The sequence below is a fragment of the Sus scrofa genome, chromosome 16 (assembly GCF_000003025.6).
Source record: "Sus scrofa isolate TJ Tabasco breed Duroc chromosome 16, Sscrofa11.1, whole genome shotgun sequence".
NCBI lineage: Eukaryota > Metazoa > Chordata > Mammalia > Artiodactyla > Suidae > Sus > Sus scrofa.
In genome coordinates, this window is record NC_010458.4 from 52,076,741 (window position 1) to 52,099,326 (window position 22,586).

At 51.8% G+C, this 22,586-nt stretch overlaps 1 protein-coding gene across 1 annotated transcript in view; it reads left to right on the forward strand.

Moving 5' to 3' along the window:
* STK10 (serine/threonine kinase 10) overlaps positions 1–22,586 on the forward strand; it is a 136,611-nt gene that overhangs the window by 72,973 nt on the left and 41,052 nt on the right. Inside the window, exons 5-7 of the mRNA XM_021077114.1 lie at positions 13,724–13,796; positions 14,780–14,974; positions 15,575–15,656. Coding sequence (XP_020932773.1) covers positions 13,724–13,796; positions 14,780–14,974; positions 15,575–15,656 — 350 coding nt within the window. The remainder of the gene's footprint in view (positions 1–13,723; positions 13,797–14,779; positions 14,975–15,574; positions 15,657–22,586) is intronic.

Consider the following 22,586-nt stretch of genomic DNA (forward strand, 5'->3'; position numbering starts at 1 on the left):
AGGGTGGTTTTGGCCCCAGGGACATCTTTTTTTTTTTTTTTTTTTTGGTCTTTTAGGGGCTGCACCTGCGGCATATGGAGGTTCCCAGGCTAGGGGTCGAATCGGAGCTGTAGCTGACAGCGTACACCCCAGCCACAGCGACACCAGATTTGAGCCGTGTCTATGACCTACACCACAGCTCATGTCAACACCGGATCCTTAACCCACTGAGTGAGGCCAGGGATCGAACCTGTGTCCTCATGGATACTAGTCAGATTCGTTTCCGCTACACCATGATGGGAACTCCCTCAGGGACATCTTTGGTTGTCACGGCTGGGGGTGGAGGGAGACTGCTGGTATCTGGTGGGCCCAACCCCCTGCAGTGCACAGGACAGCCCTTCGCTATAAGAGTGATCCGGCTGACAGGACAGCAGCAGGCTTCGTGTACAAAATTCACACAGTACGTGAAGGTTTAAAGGGAGAGCCAGAAAGTGCCTGTAATCTCATTATCCAGCCCTTGGCCCTAGTTGTGATCCCAGATACCTCTGCCTGCATCTCTGTCAGTAGAAGGATGTGCAGATGCAGAGGATGTAGGGGTGATATTAAGAGCAGAGAAAAGGGCATTCCCGTTGTGGCTCAACAGGCTAAGGACCTGACACTGCCTCTGTGAGGATACAGGTTCGATCCCTGGCCTTGCTCAGTGGGTTCAGGATCTGGTGTTGCCATAAGCTTCAGTGTGGTTCACAGATGCGGCTCAGATCCCAAGTTACTGTGGCTGTAGCATAGGCCAGCTGCTGTAGCTCTGTCTTGCCCCCCCGCCTGGGATCTTCCATATGCTGCAGGCACGGCCCCAAAAAGAAAAAAAAGACAGTAGAGAGATGGTTTACTGTTTGACTACTTTCAACTGCATTTTCTAACATCCTCGTTTGATAATTAAGTAGTTCATTGAGCTGCACCCTCTCCTCTTCCTCAGCTGTGTCCTTGTAACAAAGTGACACTTCCAACAAAGTGTCACTGTTTACCATTCCTGTAGTGGTTACCTTCATCTCTTTAAGGATCATTTTAATTATGTCTGCAAGAAACCGCCCCACTGTTGAGCCCCAGGTTGAGAAATGCAGGGATGGTGATGAGAGTTGGAACAGACATGGTACACGGTGCAATCGGGGTCAGCCTCTGCAGCAGGGGGGCGGCTCCTGCATCCCCTTGGCTCAGGCTCTGAAACTCTGAGAGGGTGAGGACCTGCCCCCGGTCACCGATCTGCGAGGACAGAGCCAGGGCTCCCCCTGGGCCGCTGCTCATCTCCTGGGTGCTCCCATGTTGCCATGCTCACCTCCATGGTGCTTCGAGACCACCGGGGAGGGGAGGGCTGGGTCTCCCTAGAGGGATGCGAGACCAGTGGGTTCTCAGATTTAGCACCTAAAGCCCCCTGGAGGGCTCCTGACACTTGAGACTGCTGGGTGCAGGCCCCCGGGTTTCTGTCTGGGGTGGGGCCTGAGGATCTGCTTTTCTAACAAGCTTGCAACTGAAGCTGCTGTGGTCCAGGGGACCACACTTTTGAGAACCACCGTTCTAGCCCCTCACTAACCAAAGGCTGATCGGTGGCAGCATCAGCATGACCTTGGAGCTTGTTAGAAATACTCTGTTTTTGGGAATTCCCATCATGGCGCAGTGGAAACAAATCCGACTAGTACCCTTGAGGATTCAGGTTCGATCCCTGGCCTCACTCAGTGGGTTAAAAGATCCTGCGTCGCTGTGGCTGTGGTGTAGGCTGGTAGCTGTATCTCCTATTCAGCCCCTAGCCTGGGAACTTCTAGATGGTGTGGCTGCAGCCCTAAAAAGCAAAAAATAAGGCAAAAGAAAAAAAAAAGAAATAGTCTGTTGTCTAGAGGGCCAGAGGGCAGGGAAGTTCCTTCCTGAAATGAACAGTATGAGGTGGTTGCTTTTCTTTCTTCTTTCCTTCCTTCTTTTTCTTTCTTTTCTCTCTCCCTTCTTCTCTCCCTCCCTCCCTCTTTCTCTCCCTCCCTTCTTTCTTTCTTTTTCCAATAATTACCTTATTTTGTTTTATTACTGTTTTTTCTTTTTTTGGCCTCCCCAAGGCACATGGAATTCCCGGATCAGGGATAAGATACAGGCCACACAGCTGCAGCCTATGCTGCAGCCATGGCAGTGCCAGCGGGAACTCCTTTTTTTTTTTTTTTTTTTTTAAATAGAGATAAATTTTATTTGGGGCAAAATAAGGACTTAAGCCAGGGAGGCAGCATCTCAAGCAACCCCGAGAAAACTTGCTCCTAGGATGAAGTGGTTTCTCATATCAGGCATGAGCAAGGCCATGCCCAGTTAAAGTTCCTGAAGACAGAAGCCCTGATGCATGCATGGCCTGTGACCCCCGGGTCAGCTTCTATCCCCCCATGGCTGTTCTTCCTCCTGTTTCTTTAGCCGGAGAGGTTAAGAGCATATACCTTGGAGCCGGAGAGACCCGGGTTCAAATCCCAAGTCTGCCCCTAGCTCTGTGACCTTGGCTATATCACCTAACCTTGCAGCTTGTGATTTTCTCATCTGTATAACGGAGGTGATAAGAAAGCTTTCAGAGGGTTGTGAGGCTGGTTACAAGAAGATATATATAGAAAGAGTAAGCGCTCTGGAAAGCCCCGCTATAATTATGATTATTTCATGAAGTGTCTGGTACGTGTAGAGCCCCGTCCTGTGCTGGGCTCTGGGGACAGCAGAAGAACAGAGAGCCCAGGCCTCCTTCTGCAGAGTTCTCAAGACTGTGGGGACACAGGGGAGCATCAGGGCTGGAGAAGGAGGTGGTGCTGGGATGGGGAGGGTCCAGGGAGGGACAGCCCGTTTCCCTGCCTGGGTCTGGGGGCTGGGGGTTTTAGAAGAGCCTTTGGTGAGTGGATACTTTGAGCTGAAAGGTGGGTGGGTATTTGCCAAGTCAACCAGGTTGGGCAGGTCCAGAAGAGGGAGCCTTGTGAAGTGAGACACAGAAGGGTGTCTTGGGGGGATTGATAATAAAAATAACAACACGTATGTCTTGGGTTTATAAAGTACCTCTCTAGATACCAGCATTAGACAAGGCACTTTCTAATTGTCATCTCATTTAATCAGCACTCCCGGGGATGCTTGGGGAGGGGAGGGCATGTATCCGTCAGAGGTGAGGATGCTGAGGCGCACAGTGGCCTGACATGCCTGAGGCTGGACCACAAAGGGGGAGAAGCATCAGGGTTTGGACTTGGGTCTCCTGCGCTCCAGCTGCCAGGGGACTGGACTCTCAGCCTAGGGTGGAAGGAGGTGGCTGGGGAGGGTCCAGGTCAGGGAGAATGTGGGGACAGAGTCGTCTTGTGGGCTCTGGGGGATTTCAAGGCCAACATTGGCTCACCCTTCAAGAGCTTATCAAATGGAGGAGGAGGCAGGTCGAAGCCTGGGCAGGGTCAAGGCAGGAAGCCCCAGCAGGAGACGGGGTGGCAGGGGGGCAGGAAGGTCCCAGCAGCCTCGAACTGAGACCTCCCCAGTGGGGGGGGGGTCTCATTTCCCATGCTGACTGCCCCCACACCCCCTCAATCTGGAGGGTGCTGAGGTGCTGAGCAGACTCCAGAATCCCACTGGGAACCCAGCAGAGGTGGGACGGAAGCAGATGGGGGCATCAGCTTTCCAAATGACTTGGCAGATGCAGTTGAGAAAACCAGGAAGCCAATTAAGGAGGAGGAAAAGTTCAGAGAGAGCTGAATGTGCGAGGATTTACACAATTACTGCTGGGCCCTGGGGGCCTCCACATGGACGCCTGCTGAGGCCTAATATTCTGTTTTGGAAAATCTTCCTTCCCTCTGGGGCCTGGAATCTGCAGCCCTGAGAAGCAGTGGAAGAGGCCTGGGAGACCGGGTGGCAGTCCGTCTGCCTCTTCCTAGGTCCCTGGGACCGTCTGGGGACCCTAGAGGCACCCTCACTGCCCTGAATGGCCTTAGGCAACTCAGAGCTGCATAGGAGAATTGCTTCACAACTCTCTCTCCCCAGCAGGGGTGTCACCTCACTGGGGACACTATTTGTGCTTCTCAACAGAGTGGGAATAAATGGGAAGCAGCCCAGTGAACTGAGCAAAGCATGGGCCCTAGACACAGTCAGGCCTGCCTCAGATCCTGGCTCTGCTACTTCTGAGCTGGACAAATACGTTCAGCCACTCAGGCCTCAGTCTTTTCATCTGTACAGTGGGTGTCACAACAGAACCTCCTCACGGAACTGTGACCGGTGGGCTGAAGTATACAAAGTACTGTCACAGGGAGGCTCAGGGTCCTGGCCCTCTCTGCTCGTGGGCATTTTGCGTCTTCCCCATGTTAAATGTTTACTTCTAAGATTTCACACCTCCTTTGAGATTCATTTGATAGTTGCCAAGCCAAGCACCTGGTCCAGCTCTGGGTGGGTGTGAGCCGGTTCCCCGGGGCTGGTGGGAATCCACTGGTGCAGACGGAGAAAGGAAGAGTGTCTGCTGCCTGAGACAGTTGGGATATAACGTGGGGTGAGGACTCCAAGGTCCAAAGATCTGTGTTCTTGTCCTGGATCTGCCCTTGGCCTTGGGTGAGTCCCCTCATCCTTTTGAGCCGTAGTTTCCGCAAACAGAGCGGGCTCATAGTTTTTACCTTGCGGAACTGGTACCACGATTTAAAGAGACCATGTATGCAAAGCATCTAGAAGTGCATCAAAGAGACCCGGCCGGCAAATGCTGAATTTTTTTCCTGGGCTGAGGAATGTCTCAAATCAGCTGTCATGAGAAGGAATGTCCCCCATTCTCCAAAGGACCTGTGTTCCCCTCCCCAGAGGTACTTCTCTGAAGATGGGAGATGAATCTCACAACTTTTGGAGTCTTTCAAGTACCAAGCAGAGGTCTGCAGTGGCCTGAAAATCATAATGTCTAGGACAGAGCCTGGCGCCTAGTAGGTGCCCAGTAAACAGTAGCTTCCAGTATCGCCATTACATTATCAGTTTATTCTTCTGCCAGGTCCCTGATTCCCAAAGGCCCCCTGATGTTCAGGAGGTCTGGCAAAAAGGCCTGAGAATCACCTGCTTCTCACCCCTACCTGGACCCCAACCCAGAATTACGCTTTGTTGTTACCGGCAGGCTGCGGTCCTTGTTCTTTCACTGTGGCTGCCAGGTACTGAGCCAGTGTTTGAGAGGTAACTCATTTAATCCTCATAGACCACTGATAACATTTTACAGGAGAGGGATTTGGCACCTGAAGAGGTTAATTAACTTACCCAAAGTCACATAGCTAATAAGAAGAACAGTGGGTTTAGACCAGGGCATCTGGCTCCAGAGCCCACGTACTTAACCACTATCTTCTTTAGACTCTCTTGGTGGCAGATGGTAAAAGCTGGTCTTGTGTGACTTAAAGCAGATAGGAGAATGTATGATTATGGTATGAAACTGTGTTGGGGAAGACGTGCAGCTGGATATGGAGATCAGTCGGGCGCTGGAAAACGGTGCTGCCGAGACTGTCTCTGCTCTCTGCTTTTCTGTGCATGTTGGTTAGGCTCTCAGTGCAGCTCCTCACACACAGCTTCTGGATGGGTTTAGTTTTACTTTTCCCACCATCACCCCTGCAATATGAACGGAATCGCACTATTTCAGGTCCCCAGTCAATAACCCCAGTGAAGGGCTCTGATTGGCTCAGGTGGAGACCCCTAGACCAATCAAGGAGGTCCAGTAAAGAAGGCTTCTCTGATTGGCCCAGCTTGTAGTCAGTGTCTGAGAATGGGGGCGGGATCATTGGACAGCGTGGTGGGGGTGGGCAAGATGGTTTTCCAGAAGGAAAAGGTGTGGACACGCCGGAAAAAGAAATTGCTGTTCACCGTTGACTAGCACAGCCTGTTGGAGTAACAGAGACCCAGAAGAGGGAGTGAGTGAGGCAGAAGTGGGTGGAAGCAAGAACACGATTGAGCTTAAGAGAGAGAAAAGACCAGTAAAATGCAAGGTTATGGGGAGAGGGGAGAGTTGATGAAGGCAGTGCTTGTGGGAGGCTGGAGACGAGGGGGATGAATGGGAAAACGAAGGCTGCCTGAGTGGTCACATGCCTCTGGTTGCCTGAAAAAACAAAACAAAAGAAGAGCAGTTCCTTCAGTCTCACAATTGGCTGCATCGCATGATCCCCAGTTAATAGATGAGGAAACCGAGCCACCGAAACCTGAAGGAGGTTGTCTCAGAATCTTCTCGTTTCCCTGTGTGGTACCGTTTCCATGACACTCCTGGGAAGGCAGCTCTCCTGGGAAGTAGGAGGTCACTTGGGTGACTGGTGGAAGCCTCCCTCTTGGGAGCCCAGGCTGCGGCTGCAGTAACCCAGAGAAAGGAGCCCCTGGGATTCCAGGGCTGGGAGATGGGAGCCTTGGATTCACCCCCTGACCCTCCCCCCAAGCCCTCTAGAGAGGGATCACTTTTCTGTCTGCACCATGAGGGCTTTAGCTGGTTTTTTTTTTGGCTTTTTTTTGTTGTTGTTGTTGTTGTTATTGTTGTTGTTGTTGCTATTTCTTGGGCCGCTCCCGCAGCATATGGAGGTTCCCAGGATAGGGGTTGAATCGGAGCTGTAGCCACCGGCCAGAGCCACAGCAACGCGGGATCCGAGCCGCATCTGCAACCTACACCACAGCTCACGGCAACGCTGGATCGTTAACCCACTGAGCAAGGGCAGGGACCGAACCCGCAACCTCATGGTTCCTAGTCGGGTTCGTTAACCACTGTGCCACGACGGGAACTCCTAGCTGGCATTTTGGGTGGGACAGGTTTGCCATGTAAGGAGGCATCTCTGGGTCTTTCTCACAAAACGGCAGTAGCACTTTCTCTGTGGTGACCAGGCCACCTCCGATCATTTCCGAACCCTTCCTGGGACACACGGCACCAGCCCTGGTTGAGGCCCTCCTGGAAGCTTTTCCGTCCTGACTAACCTGGACTGTAGACTCCCCGGCCGGTCCTTGGGCGGAGGGTCTAGGAGCAAAGGATGGTTGGATAGTGGTTTGCCTTTAATTGGCCTGGCACTGGATGGGAAAGGGCTCCTCTTATCTTGGATTCTTTCAGTTGCTTACATTTAAGGGACAGGTGATAGATTCTCTCTCTCTCACTTTTTTTTTTTTTTTTTTTTTTTTTTTTTTAGGTCTTTTTAGGGCTGTACCTGAGGCACATGGAAGTTCCTGGAGCTAGAGGTCAAGTTGGAGCTGCACCTGAGGTCTATGCCACAGCCACAGCAATGCTGGATCTGAGCCACATCTGCTACCTACACCACAACTCATGGCAGCACCAGATCCTTAACCCACTGAGTGAGGCCAGGGATTGAACCCACGTCCTTGTGGATTCTAGTCGGGTTCATTACTGCCAAGCCACAATGTGAACTCCTAAAAGATTCTCTTATATGTCTTCATACATTCTAAGTTCACTGCGTGTGTGTATAGTATAGAATGCATTTTGCACTGTGTATCTAATTTTCTCATGTGCCTTTTATTCATGTGTAGAAAGATATGTACAGTGGTATTCAGTGCAATAATACTTGTAACAGCAAGAAATCAGAAATGATCCAATTTACTCCAGTAGAGAATTACTTAAAATAAATTATGGTACTGTCTGGGAGTTCCCTTCGTGGCTCAGTGGTTAATGAACCAACTAGGATCCATGAGGCATGGGTTTGGTCCCTGGCCTGGCTCAGTGGTTAAGGATCAGGCATTGCTGTGAGCTGTGGCGTAGGTTGCAGATGGGGTTCAGATCCTGAGTTGCTGTGGCTGTGGTGTAGGCTGGCAGCTGTAGCTCTGATTCAACCCCTAGTCTGGGAACTTACATATGCCTTGGGTATGGCCCTAAAAAATAAATAAATAATGGTACTGTCACACAATGGAATCTTCCTTAGCAATTGAACTTGCAGGAGTTCCCGTTGTGGTTCAGCAGTTAATGAACCCGACTAGCATCTGTGAAGACGTGGGTTCGATCCCTGGCCTCCCTCAGTGGGTTAAGGATCCGGTGTTGCTGTGAGCCAAGATGTAGGTTGCAGACGTGACTTGGATCTGGCATTGCTGTGGCTGTGGCATAGGCCAGCAGCTGTAGCTCGGATTAGACCCCTAGCCTGGGAACCTCCATATGCTGCGGGGGGTGGCCCTAAAAACCAAAAAAAAAAAAAAAAAAAAGAAAGAAAGAAAGAAAAGAAAATTAAGTTGCAGAAAATACATAATCTCTGGTGAAGATATATATATATATATATATATACACGTGTGTGTGTGTGTGTGTGTGTGTATATATATATACACATACTGTGAAGGAAAGAAAACAAGTTTCAAAATAGTATGTTTAATCTGATTTCATTTTTAAAAGCAGCAAATAACCTGAAAATGATCTATATTGATCATTTAAATATATTTTTATTTACATATATAATTTTTATTCATAGAAATACATTTGGAGCTCTGTGCAACACACTCATAAGAGGTTATCTTTGCCAGGATTAGGGAGGCTTTTTATTTCTGTAAATGTTTGAATTTTTGATGAACAGCATTGCCTTGGTGATAAGAAAAATATATAAATGAATGAGTACAGTCCTTTAAACAGTTAGAAATAAGACTTATAAAGAAGGAAACGAGTTCTCACTGTGGTGCCGGGTGTCAAGGATCTGACTGCAGCGGTTTGGGTTGGTGCGGAAGCGAGGGTTTGATCCCTGGCCCCGTGTAGTGGGTTAAGGATCTGGCGTTGCTATAGCTGCAGCTCGGATTTGATCCCTGGCCTGTGAACTTCCATAAGCTGTGGGTGTGGCCAAAAAAAAAAAGAAAGAAAGAAAGAAAAAAATGAAAGTCCCTTCTAATCTTGCCAGAATGTACCACTGTGGGCCTCCTTCCAGCCTTTTTTCTATGCTTAGAAAGATGGGACCAGAGGATGGCAAACAACATAGACTTCGTGTTGCATCTGTCCTCAGAGCCCAGCGACTCTTGGCAAGTTACTGAATCTTTCTAAACTTCATTGTCCTTATCTGCAGAATGGGGGTGATCATTGTCCCTGCCTCAGGGGTCATAGATGTAAATGATATGCATAGGAATAGATATGCTGATGAGATGCAAAATGACATGCGTAAGCCTCTTGACATAGTGCTGTATACTTGATAAGTTCTCAGTAAATATTGGTTTTTATTAGAGCAACTTATTTTTTTTTTAAAAGTTGTGGTTGTAGGATATATATAGATAGTTGACCAATCAGCTTAAAAAAAAAATGGGATACTATCAGAACCTTTTCCCCATATCCTTAAGTATTCCTCAGAAACATGAATGTTTAATGTTTTTCTCATATTCCATCACATGCACAAACCATAATTTACTATGAAACCCCCAAAGTTGGATAGTTAGACCTCTTGTGAGGTTTCTCATATTATGCTCTAATAAGTCTAGTGACAGGCACACTTGTTCATGGGTCTGTCTGCAATCACGCCTTTAAGAGGGATCCACAGAAGCAGGATTGTTGGGTGTGTGCAACGTTTCAGGTGGTGTTGATACCAGCGTCCAGTGTGCCCTTCCTGCTGGATGCACCAGTTTACACCCCCACCCCCTGCCCCAGCTGAGTGTGAAGTTCTCTCACCACATCCTGGACCCCAGGGGATTTTACTTAAAAAAGAAAAAACAAAAACAAAGCCCCACCATCCCCCCATCAAACTTTGCCATATACATTTCAGCTTATTGAACCATAAAAGGGCTGTATGCTCTCCATCAAAAACGCTTTCTAGGAGGAGTTCCTGTCCTGGCTCAGTGGTTATAACGAATCTGACTAGTATCCATACGGATGTGTGTTCAATCCCTGGCCTCGCTCAGCGGGTTAAAGATCCAGCATTGTTGTGAGCTGCGGTGTAGGTTGGAGACATGGCTCAGATCCCGTGTTGCTGTGGCTGTGGTGTAGGCCGGCGGCCACAGCTCCTATTGGACCCCTCGCCTGGGAACCTCCATGTGCCGAGGGTGCGGCTGTAAAAAGAAATGTCAAAACAGATACAATTGGAATTCATACTGTGCATGTTTGCCAGCCCTGCCGCGGGGACAGCATGTTATGGACAAAATTCCAAGTTAGTATGCACACGGCAAGCTCGTTTTTTTAAGGGCTGCATATTACCTCATGGTTGGGGTGAGCCCAAATTTATAGAACTGTCCCCAACCAGGCTCCAACCTGGGTTCTTTCCGATTTTCCACTCTTTTGAATAATGCTTTCAGGAGCTTCCGTGTATGTGAGAAATCTGGTTTGGGGGCATCTGCTTCCAGAGGGAGAACTGTCGTCAAACATGTTTTTTAGGCATTCCCATCATAGCTCAGTGGTTAATGGACCTGACTGGGATCCATGAGGATGCAGGTTCAATCCCTGGCCTCGCTCAGTGGGTTAAGAATTCGGCCTTGCTGTGAGCTGCGGTGTAGGTCGCAGACGGTGGCTTGGATCTGTTGTGGCTGCGGCTCTGGTGTAGGCTGGCAGCTGTAGCTCTGTTTCGACTCCTAGCCTGGGAACCTCCATGTGCTGCAGGTACAAGCATAAATAGACAAAACAAACAAACAAAAACATGTTCCTTAAAACCCAGGTTTGTCATTTTTTCCTGTCCATGCACTTGTTCCGTTGCTCATTTGATTGGCCTGCTGAGTCCTTCACGTGGCAGATGTGATGCTGGGATACAGCTCTGGACAAAGCAGCCAAGATCTCTTTCCTTGTGGAAATGATAGTTTACGGAGTCCCCACCACCTGCTGCCCTTGTCCTGATTCTCTTTGTAAAGGAGGAGAAGGGGAGTGGGGAATGTTTTCAATGGGAGATTCAGCCCGAAGAAAATCCCCTTTGAGGAGTTTCCATTGTGGTTTAGCCCCTTAAGAACTCAACTAGTATCCATGAACATGTGGGTTTGATCCCTGGCCTCTATCAGTGTATTAAGTATCTGGTGTGGCTGTGGCTGTGGTGTAGACCTGCAGCTGCAGCTCTGCGATTCGACCCCTAGCCTGGGAACCTCCATGTGCCACAGGTTTGGCCCGAAAAAAAAAAGAAAAAAAGAAAATGCTTTCGAATTGGCCCAGGGTGGGCAGCTACCTCTCAGGGGACACAGCTTATAAACGCCATTCAGGGACCACATGGCAGGGGCCACCCCTGCCCAGGGATGGCCGGATGTTCCAGGTTCCAGGGCTGCAGGGAGGGGCTGCCCCGCCCTCCTGGCCCGGCCCCAGAAGAGGAAGTAGCAGCCACCCAAAAGCTGGCAGGCCCTTGCTTCAGGGAGGGCCCTGGGGACCAACTGTGTGTCATTTTGAAACTTGGTGGTTTCTGCTTTTCCCCTCCCTTCTCCGGAAGGGGCCAGAGGGCACTGTGGTGGCGGAATGGCCAGCTCCAGCCTCCCTCCTAGAAGTCTCAGCCTGGGTCTCAGAGGCTGTTAGTCTCCTGCGAAGATTTCCTGGCTCGGTGTGCCAGGCATTGTCGGGTTTGCAGGGGAGCCAGGCCCACGTGGGCCTGGCAGGAAGGAGGTGAGCCCGGTCCCCCATTCTTGCCCAGGAGCCCAGAAGGCTGGTCACTTACTCAGGCCACCCAGGCAGGCAGCAGCAGAGCCCAGCCACTCACCTGGCTTTCCTGGGTTTTACCTCTCGCCCTGCAGGAGCTGCTGCTCCCACCCTGCAAGGCCACACTCCCCACCCGCAAGAGCCAGCCTGTCCCAGGAACCCTGTCATCAGCTGACAGAGTGGCTCTTGTCTGGTTTTCATGGACCAAGGCTCAGAGACTGGGTTTCCTGACCACTCCCAGCAGGGGGTCTCAGCACAGCTTCCTCCTTATTTCAGACTGAGGATCTCAAGGGCGACAGCTCAGGTCCTGCGTAGATAATTCGAGCCTTTACCGAGAGCCGGGCTTGGAGCTGCGTGCTTTATGTGTGACATTGAATCCCCATGCCACCCTACAAAGTAGTTCTCCAGGCGCACCATCCCTGTGCGACAGGCAGGGAAATTGAGGGGCAGAGGTTTGGTGCCAATTCTGACCCCGCCTGGCTCCCCCCTCCCCTCGCCCCGATGCAGATCCACCTGCTTCCAGCCGAGCTGCTCTGCCCCTCCTGGGTCCTCCAGCCAGCTTGTTTCCTCTGCCTGGAAATATCTTCCCCTAGACCTTGCCCTCCTGTCTAAAACAGCCATCCACCCACCCAGCGCTCTGTCCTTTTGTCCTGCCTTAGCCCTGCGTGGCCCTTCTCATCACCAGGAATCATGTGCTGTTAGGGCCTGTTCCTACCCCCAGAACAAGCCCCACAAGGGTGAGGACTTTGGGTCCTCTCTGTGCCTGAAACAGTGCCTGGCACAGAATACTTGGTCAGTGAGGGAGTTCTCCTGTAGTGCAGTGTGCGAAGGGTCCGGCATTGTCGTTGCTGTGGCGCAAGTTCGATCCTTGGCCCCGGGAATTTCTGCGTGCGATGGTGTGGCCAAAAAAAAAATGGAATAAAATACTTCAAAACTTTAAAAGCTATAAAAGATTCCATCCTAAGTGTGTGCATCACACTCTTCAGTTGGTCACACTCTATTTTCTTACTTCTCCCAATTACCTAGTTCATCTTGCTCTGTGTGTATATATTTGATCTGCCATCCTAAATCCTTCTTGGAAAAGAGAGGATATATTATATATTACATATAAGAAGTTATAAATCACTCCCCAAGCAATTATGGTCATTTTATTTTACTTTTTTGTCTTTTTTGGCTTTTCAGGGCCACACCTGCGGCATATGGAGGTTCCCAGGCTATGGGACGAATCAGAGCTGTAGCCTCCGGCCTACACCAGAGCCACAGCAACGCGGGATCCGAGCCGCATCTGCAACCTACACCACAGCTCATGGCAACACCAGATCTTTAAACCACTGAGCAAGGCCAGGGATCAAACCTGCAACCTCATGGTTCCTAGTTGGATTTGTTTCTGTTGCACCACGACGGGAACTCCAATTATGGTCATTTAAATTTGTCTTTATTGTAATGGCATTTCAATGAACAACTTTATACATACATACATATATATAAATTATTATATATATAATTCTCATACATTACACACACACACACACACATACACACACATACACATATATTTTTGCCATGCCTGTGGCATGCAGAAGTACCCAGGCCAGGGATCAAACCTGAGCCACAGCAGTGATGACAAATCCTTAACTTCCAGGCTGCCAGGGAATTCAGTGCATATTTTTTTTAATATATATTTAAGATTATTTCATTAAGGCCGATTCCTAGATTTAGGTATTTTTACGGTTCTTACTTTTTCTCACCAAGCTGCTTTTCTTGGCTCTTCACTTTATATTCTCATTAGCAAATAGGAAAGTGCATGTCTGAATACACTCTTAAAGTGGTGAATATATATATATTTTTTTGTCTGTACCCACAGCATATGGAGGTTCCCAGGTAGGGGTCAAATTGGAGCTGCAGCTGCTGGCCTACACTACAGCCACAGCAACTTGGGATCCGAGCTGAGTCTGTGACCCACACCACAGCTCCCAGCAACGCTGGATCTTTAACCCACTGAGCGAGGCCAGGGATCGAACCCGCATCCTCATGGATGCTAGTGGGGTTCATTAACCGCTGAGCCATGACGGGAACTCCGGTAAATATTATTTTTTAATGATCAGTAATTGCTAAGTAGAAAATGGTATCTGGTAGTTGATTTGAAACCTGAACCTCTGAGTCCACACCCCGGGGCTGTGGGTGGAGGAATGTCCATCGAATACTCTATCTGAGATTCCTGTCTTGCAGCTGACTTTGGTGTGTCTGCCAAGAATCTGAAAACTCTGCAGAAACGAGATTCCTTCATAGGAACGCCTTACTGGTGAGTCGTGGAGCTTCTGGGAATGGAATGGTGGCCAGAACTTCCACCTCCAACTCCCCACGGTGACCTCTGGCTGGTCTGGAGGACAGAGGACAGGAGGCAGGGGCTTCCGTGTCAGCCCGCTGGGTCTGAGTCCAGAGGCCCCTTGACTAGTTGCTGAGACCTCGGCCCCCTTGCTCAGCCTGGGCTTGTGTGCCTCAGTTTATTCATCTGTAAAATCCAGGGTACAGTTGCGCTCACATGGTGGATTATTGTGAGGCTTCAATGGGCTGATGCATATAGAAAATGCCCCATTAATAACGACTGAGCTCACACCTCCAAAAAAGCGTTCTTGATTAATTCATGGGTTGTGTGCCAGGCACGGAGCTGGGGCTGTGAAAATGAACAGTCCAAGTTCAGCTCCTACCCTCTTGGGAGGTCTTCCCAGACTTCTTCAGTCCGTTGTGTTTTCTTCTTTTCCAAAACTATTACTTTTTTTTTTTTTTTAAACCTCTTTCAGTTTCATATCTATCTACTTTCTGTTTTTCATCTGCACTAATTATTTCCCATTGTGGAGTTAGTCTCTTTTCTTGCTTGCTTATCGCTTACTCTTTCTTTCTCTCTCTGCCCTTTTTATTCCTCTTTGTCCCCATCTCTCCCATCCCTTCTCTGTGCTGTCGTATTCTCTCCCCCTCCCCTTTTTCGGGGGTCCCTTCCCCACGGCCCCCACCCACCCCTTCCTTCCCCAGGACCCTGTGTTCTGGATTGTTGCTGCCATCTTGTGGTAGGAATCAGGAACTGCCGCAAAACCTGACTGCGGAGCCGCTTGGAAGACCTGTGAGAACCATCCTAAGGAAGACAGTGGAATGGAAAGGAATGCAAATCATGATTTGAGAGGCTGCCAACAGCCTGATGTTGGCTTGTGCTGCTCCTTGACCCCACGTCTCCAAGAAGCGCCTGTGCAGGCCAGGGTCTGAGCCTCTGTTGTCCCTTGGTTGGTTCAGGATGGCCCCTGAAGTGGTGATGTGTGAGACCATGAAGGACACCCCGTATGACTACAAAGCCGACATCTGGTCCCTGGGCATCACTCTGATCGAGATGGCCCAGATCGAGCCCCCGCACCACGAGCTCAACCCCATGCGGGTCCTGCTCAAGATCGCCAAGTCGGACCCTCCCACGCTGCTCACACCGTCTAAATGGTAGGCAGCCAGGGGCCTGCCTGACGGTGTTTGCTGGACGACCAGTGGACCCGGGACAGGGGATGGGCAGGGTGGGGGGAGGTCGGGGGCAGGGCTCTGCTGTCACTGCTGGGCCCCGCGTTTGGGACGTGGCTGGGTCTGGGGGCCTGTAGGCCTTTTTGAGTCCCCTGGGCCCCTGTGGCTTTTTTGTTCCTCTGTGCTCTGGACATTGGCTTTCCACCAGAGTGGACCAGATAACCCAAAGAAGCCGGATCCCACTGCAGGAATAAGAGCCCGCACAAACCCTGGCATCCACATGGCACAAAACCCTGGACTGGGACTGGGGGCTTGAACCCCTGCACGGCCATGTTTCCCTGAGTGGCTTTGGCGAGTCCCTGCTCCTATGATTTCCATGTCCCTCTTTCAGTGATGTCCCTGACGAGAAGGGTGTCTTGACGGCCCCGACGCCTCTGCCTTTAGCAGATCGAGGCACCCTTTTGTCCTTTGAGGGGCGTGTTTGGGAAGCACGTGACTCCCGGAAGAGTGGTGTCTGTGATGTGGGGAGTTTTCTCGGCTCTTGCCCACTCCCAGCTTACCGCCGCCATCTGTCTGTCCTCCCAGGTCTGTGGAGTTCCGAGACTTCCTGAAGACGGCTCTGGATAAGAACCCAGAGACCCGGCCCAGCGCCGCACAGCTTTTGGAGGTGAGTGGTCCCCTTTCCCGGTGGCTGCCTGCCCTTCCTGTGAACACATCACCTGGGACCTGGAAGCTGGATGCGTCTTCCCCCAGCCCAGGCGGCATCGTGCACAGCTGTTCACTCATCCGCTGATGTTTCCTGTGCCAGCCCGGGTGTGGGGAGGGCCGTGGTGAAGGGAGCTCCCACAGCCCTGTCCTCGTGGAGCTTCCATTCCAGTGGGGGAGACAGACGGCAGACAAGCAGACAGGGCACGTGGCAGGAGGGCTGTAGGGCTTGGAGCAAAAGAGGCATGGCGGATGGGGGCCTGGAAGGGCTTGCTCTCCTGTAAAGGGTGGGCGCAGAGGGCTCTGTGTGCGCAGACACCTGGAGGAAGTGAGGCGCAAGACAAGTGGTACTTGAGAGCCCGGGCAGAGGTCTTCAGCAGGAGTTCTACTGGTGCGAGTCGGGAGAGCCAGGAGGCCGAGGCGCAGGGGCCGGGGCGAGGAGCGGGTTCGGAGATGAGATCGGAGCGGTACAGGGTCTGTCCACCCCCAGGTTACGTGATCCCCTAAGAGGACACGCGGGATGCAGCACAGCGTCATACCCACCACTGCGACTTAGCCCCGCAGAAGGAAGCGGAGAAAAAGGCACCTGGGGAACCCCGGGCAGGCGCTTCCGGTGGGGTTTCATGGGAGGTGCTGAGCTCCCCCAGCCATGTGTTGGGGTGACGTCTGGGCAGCACGGTGGAGAACTCAATGACCAGGTTTGGGCTGGTGTCTGGCCACTGGGTGGCCTCTGCCTGGCCCGGGCCAGGTCCCAGGCTCTGGAAGGTTGGTGGGCGTTCAGCATGAACATGTCGTTTGCACAGTTTTAGGCAGAATCAGCCCCTCTTTTCATTTAATGGTGGGAACCCTCCCCAAGTCCAAGTTCCCAGTGAAAGGCTGACGGTGGAAGCAGGCCTTTCAAAGGGAAGAAGGGCCAGGTCATAGAGAGTCACGTGGGACATTGAGAAGATAGGGGCTGTACCCCGGGTGCGATGGGGGCACCCCGAGGGTTTGGAGGAGGAGACTCCGTCTGCCTTACACTCGCAAGGGTCCCTCTGGCTGTTGGGTGTGGAATCTGGGAGACCAGTCAGGATGACGGCTGACTCAGGGAGCCCCTTAACTGGCTGAACCACTTTAGGTGGGGAACTGGTGATGGTTTCCTCAGAGCTTTTTGAAAGATTGGAGGTAGCTCTGAGCCACCTTTCCCCAGGGCATCCGCGGCTGGCAGCCAGTGGGGCGAATGTGGGAGTGTTGGCAGCAGTGTTCAGAAAGCTGCACGTATCACCGGCCCGGGCAATCTCTAGGTCTGCTGGTCACTGTCCCCATGCCACTGTCGGGAGAGGGAGAGGACGTGGGCCTGGGCGATGGGAAGGGGCCGCCCCTCCATGTCCTGTCCACTCTGGCACTTCCACCTGCGCGACAGCCTGTGACATATGGCGGGAGGAAAGGAGGCAGGCGCCCTGCCATGTGCTTGAGTCTTTCTTCATGTTCAGCCGCTTCTCCCAGGTGCCTCCTTACAGTGCGCCGGGCACTGGGGCTGTGGCCGGCACTCTGGGCTATGGGGCATCCCTCTGGGGTGTGCAGCACAGTGGCTTAAGTGTGTGGACTGGGATTGGGAAGCCCTGGGTTCAAATCCCAGCTGTGACACTTACTGGCTGTGCAACCCTGATTGAGTGGCTTAACCTCCCTGTGAGCCTGATCTCACTGAAATGAGGAATAATAGCCAGCCGCCCTCCCCTTATAGGGTTGTCGTGAAGGTACATTAAGAAGATCCTATTATCTGCTTAGCTTAACTGTGAAGCTTGTGCTCAGTGAATGTTCGATGCATTGAACTGAATTATGAAAAAATGGAGGAGTTTCCGTTGTGGCTCAGCAGGTTAAGGACCTGACGTCCCTGTGAGGATGTGGGTTTGATCCTTGGCCTCACTCAGTGGATTAAGGATCCAGCATTGCCTAAAGCTGCACCGTAGGTCTCAGGTGGCTGCTCAGATCCTGTGTTGCTGTGACTGTGGTTGCTGTGGCTGTGGTGTAGGCCACAGCTGCCGCTCTGATTTGACTGCTCTCCCGGGAACTTTCATATGCTGTAGGTGCAGCTGAAAAAAAAAAAAAAAAAAAATGGAAAGAAGCCAAGATGCAGGATGGGGTCTGTCTGCTTGGAGGTCACGGTTATTCCTTGTGGATTTCTGCATTGTATTTGAAGGCACACATCTGGAGTTAAGAGGCCTCGTTTTCTGGGTATTGTGGTGTTTGGAAGGGACTGGCCTGGGCCACCCAGTGGTGGGGGTGGGGTGAGGCTGCTGTCACTGTCAGATGCAAAAGCTCCAAGCTGCTTGGGGCCAATTGTTTCCTGTGAACAGGCGCCTCCTGGCCCAATACATCCGGCCTCCAGGACACGCAGTGGGGAAGACACCAGCTGCCCCCCATCCCCCCATTGCAGCCCGGGAGCCTCAGCCAGAGCCAGGAATTTCCGTTCCACTGTTGGAAAAAAAGCGTCCTGCCAGAGGATTCTTAGCTGAGACAGGAGGGTTGCAGAAAGGAGAGCTCCCTCCAGATAAATCAAGCTCCTTTCAGAGCTTCGGCTGCCGTCCGCTTTTTCCATGTGTCTCTTCATCTCCATGTCGGGGAGGACGGGGTGTTATTACCCCCAAGGCTCAGGGCGGGGAAGAGGCCTGCCGAGGTCACCAGGCTTTGAGTGGCCGGAGGTAGGCCCACATCTTGACTTGCAGGCGTCCCCTCTGGAGCTGGTCACCTCCTCACTTCAGCCCGCACACCCGCCTGCTGCCCACAGGTTCCTCCCAGCCCTCATCGTTCCCCGCGTCCTTCACCCGACTGCTCACACCCCCTCGGGTTTATGATTCATTCATTCACTTGTGTGGATGTTCGCTGGGTCACCCTGTGGTAACCCAGGCTCTGAAATCAGGGCCCCCTGCCTGGACTCCCACAGGTCCTCACTCCGAGCCTGTTTCCTCCTCTGTGGATGCAGGTCGTGCTCTCATCACAGATGTGTCTGACGGGGTGCAATTCGGCTGGGTACCCAACATCTTCAGCATCACGGCGGTCACACATCTAGTGCTCTGTACACACTGGTTGAAATTGCTCTCTTTTTTTTCCCGCCTTTTCTAGGGCCGCTCTTGCAGCATATGGAGGTTCCCAGCCTAGGGGTCGAATCAGAGCTGTAGCCACTGGCCTAGGCCAGAGCCACAGCAACTCGGGATCGAGCCGTGTCTGTAACCTACACCACAGCTCACAGCAACGCCGGATCCTTAACCCACTGAGCAAGGCCGAGGACCGAACCCACAATCTCATGGTTCCTAGTCGGATTCATTAACCACTGGGCCACGACGGGAACTCCTGAAATTGCCCTTAAACCCATCCTGCTCTGGCGCAGCGTTCTTGTCCAGGTCATCAGCACCTTCTGGACGTGGTGCTCAGCTCAGGCCTCAGTGGACCCAGCAGCCGCCGAAGGCGACTCTCATCCCCTTGCTGTCGGCGCCTGACGCCAGGTCTCCATGCCCCCGTGCTGTCCCTCCTTCTTGCTGGTCACCCCTCTGCCTCCTTCACCTGCTCCTCTTCCTCCAGCTGATTGACATGAAGCGAGCCTGGGGCTTCTCCTCCCTGTCCACTCGCCTCGACGAGCTGGTCCAGTTTGCCACGCCCCCCGCATTTCTGCCCACAGTCAGACTGCCCTCGTCAGCCCCAGAGTCTTGTGTCCGGCTCTTTCCCCTCCGCCCCCCCTTAGATGTCACTGGGCCTCTCAGACTTAATGCGTTCCCAACCAATGCCCCCGTCTCTCCCCAGATATGCTCTAGCGATGGCTTTCCTGTCTCAGTCCACAGCGCTGCCACTCTTCCACTGTCAGAACCCAGGCCGCAGAGGCTCCCTTAATCCCTCTCTTTCTTGCGCATTCCTACCAAGGATTCCTGTTATCCCCGCCTTCAGAACATTCTCAGAATCCAGCCACGTCTCACCACCTGCCCTGCAGCCAGAGGGAAAAGCATAAGCCAGCCCTGGACCTCCTGGCTCCAAAGCCCCGTGACGGCTCCTATCTTACTCAGGGTGAAGTTCAGACTCTCAGGGACCTGCAAGGTCCTGTATGATTGCCCTCGTCCCCCAACCTTCAGACTGCTCTCCCTCTAGGCCCCTCATTGTTCCCCCTGCCACCCAGCCTCCTTGCTGCTCCTCAGACACTCCAGCCACACTCCTGCCTCAGGGCCTTTGCACTGGCTCTGTGCTGTGCCTGGGAATGCTCTTCCTCCACAGCCCCCCTGGCTGAACTGACGCTTTCTCTTCAAGTCCTTGCTCAAATGGCAGCTCCTCAGGGAGGCCTCTCCCAAGTACCCTATATTTTTAAAATGTTTATTTATTTATTTATTTAGTCTTTTTGCTATTTCTTTGGGCTGCTCCCACGGCATATGGAGGTTCCCAGGCTAGGGGTCGAATCGGAGCTGTAGCCACTGGCTTAAGCCAGAGCCACAGCAACTCGGGATCCGAGCTGCGTCTGTAACCTACACCACAGCTCACGGCAACGCCGGATCGTTAACCCACTGAGGAAGGGCAGGGACCGAACCCGCAACCTCATGGTTCCTAGTCGGATTCGCTAACCACTGCGCCACGACGGGAACTCCCTTAATGTTTATTTTTGACTGTGCCCATGGCCTGCGGAAGTTGCCAGACCAGGGATCAGTCATGCACCATAGCTGTAACCAGAGCCACAGCAGTAAAAATGCCAGATCCTTAACCCACTGAGCCACAAGGGAACTCCCAACTCTATTTAAAACTACAAACCTACTGTAGCCCCATATTCCTAATTCTTTCCCCTGCCTGCCCTACTTTTGATTTTTTGCATGGCACGTGGCACTTACAGCATATAACTAGCTTGTTTATTAAGTATCTTGTTGTTCGCCCAGACTAACAGGTCAACTCCCAGAGGACAGCAGTCTTTGTTTTTTCCCTGAGTTGTCCCAGTCATCCAGAACAGTGCCTGGCATGGAGAGGGTCTCCAACCAAGTATTTATTAAGTACATTTACTTCTTTTTACTTAACAGACTGTAATGTTTTCTTTTCTAAATGTAGCAAATATTAACTAATTTAATTCTTATAATGACCTGTGAAGTAGGTACTGTTTGGATTTCTGTCAAACAGATGATAAAACTGAGGCACAGGATTTTCTGTTGTGGCTCAGTAGTAACGAACCTGACTAGTATCCATGAGGATGCAGGTTTGATCCCTGGCCTTGCTCAGTGAGTTAAAGATCCAGTGTTGCCACAAGCTGTGGTGTAGATTGAAGGTGTAGCTCAGAGGGCATTGCTGCGGCTGTGGTGTAGACCAGCAGCTATAGCTCCAATTCCACTCCCAGCCTGGGAACTTCCATATGCTGCACCTGTGGCCTTAAAAAAAAAAAAAAAAAAAAAAAAGGAAACTGAGGCACAGAGAGGTTAGGTATCCTGCAGAAGGTCACACAGCATGTAAGCGATGGAGCTGATTTCCGATCCTGGTCATCTGGTTTTTGACCCTGCCTCTCTGAAGGAAGGAAGGAGAGAAAGAAAGAGTGAAAGAGAAAGAGGGAGCGAGATGGAAGAACATTAAGAGGGAGAGAAGGAGCATCGAAGGAAAGATGCTGACACCTAAAACTTGAAAGCATTATTAGGCATTTTCTAAAGCCAGTCTTGGAGTGTGCGACATCCCAGCTGACGGTTTCTAAGCACACGGAGGAAAGCTAGGCCCAAGTTATTAGAAAGGATGAGTGTGTAGATGGCAGGAGAGGTCCTGGCCTGAGCGCAGGTGCCAGCTGGCAGGCTCTGTTGCATGGCTCTATTGAATGTTGGAGCTCTCTGCAGAGATAGCACAGAACAGTGGTTCCCCTTCCTTAACGAGCAGATGGCTGAGTTTCCCTCTAATCTGGGCCTTCCATGGGGCTGCCTGAGCATCTTTCCAGCGACCCGTGTGCCCAGACCTGCAGGCGCACTGTGCACCGGCCGCTTGGGAGTGTCCCGCACCCTCCTGTGCAGGAATTTGTCTCTAACGGGCCTTGGCAGCTTGGCGGTTAGGGAAACATCTTTTCTAAACACATCCCCAGAGGTCACAGAACTGATGCCGTGGGAGGGGTGGTCTGTGCTTTGTGTCCCAGCACGATTTACAAAACAGTGTCCTGGGCATAATCAGACAGAGGATGGCCTGCCTGCTGCCAGCCCCACTTGCCTGGGGATTCCAGGAGTTTGGCATCCAGGGGAACTGCCCTGTTCACCTTCCTCTTGGCCAGAGGCGTTCTTCCCCACCGCTCCCTCGGCTTCCTGAAGACCCCGGGGTGCTCAAGGGAGGCCACGGAGCAGATGTTCCTCTTAAAGAAAGCAAGGCTCCTGGCCAAGCTGAAGAGGCACTAATTTGGCCAGTATGTGATATGCACTGATGAAAACCCGGTATTTCCAGAAGCCTGGGTCTGCATTATTTGTTTCTGTTGCATCTGCTTCAGCAACTGCCGTGAAGTGTCCCCGTGGCTTCTTGCTCAAGTTCACATGTGTGAGGTTGTGCAGTGTGAAGCGTGGGAAACTTTGGGGTCTGATTCTCACCCTCACTTCTAAAAAGTTGCACTCTGTGGGGATGCTGGAGGGAGCGGGAGTGGCTGAGGCTGAGGCTGAGGCTGAGGAGGGCGGTGATGGTACAGGTGATGCAGATGACAGCTGCCATATTTTGAGCTCTTACTGTTATGCCTAGAGCAGCCATACGGTTATTCCCAGCATGTAGATGAGCAAACTGAGGCTCAGAGAGGTTGAGTGGCTTGCCCAAGTTGGTGATGGAAGTGGGATTTTACCCCGGGCAGCCTAGCTCTCGAGTCTAAAGCCAGCAATCACACTGCTATGCTCTTTTGCCTCTTGCAATTAGTACATCCTATATTAATGTCTATCCAAGACTTTTT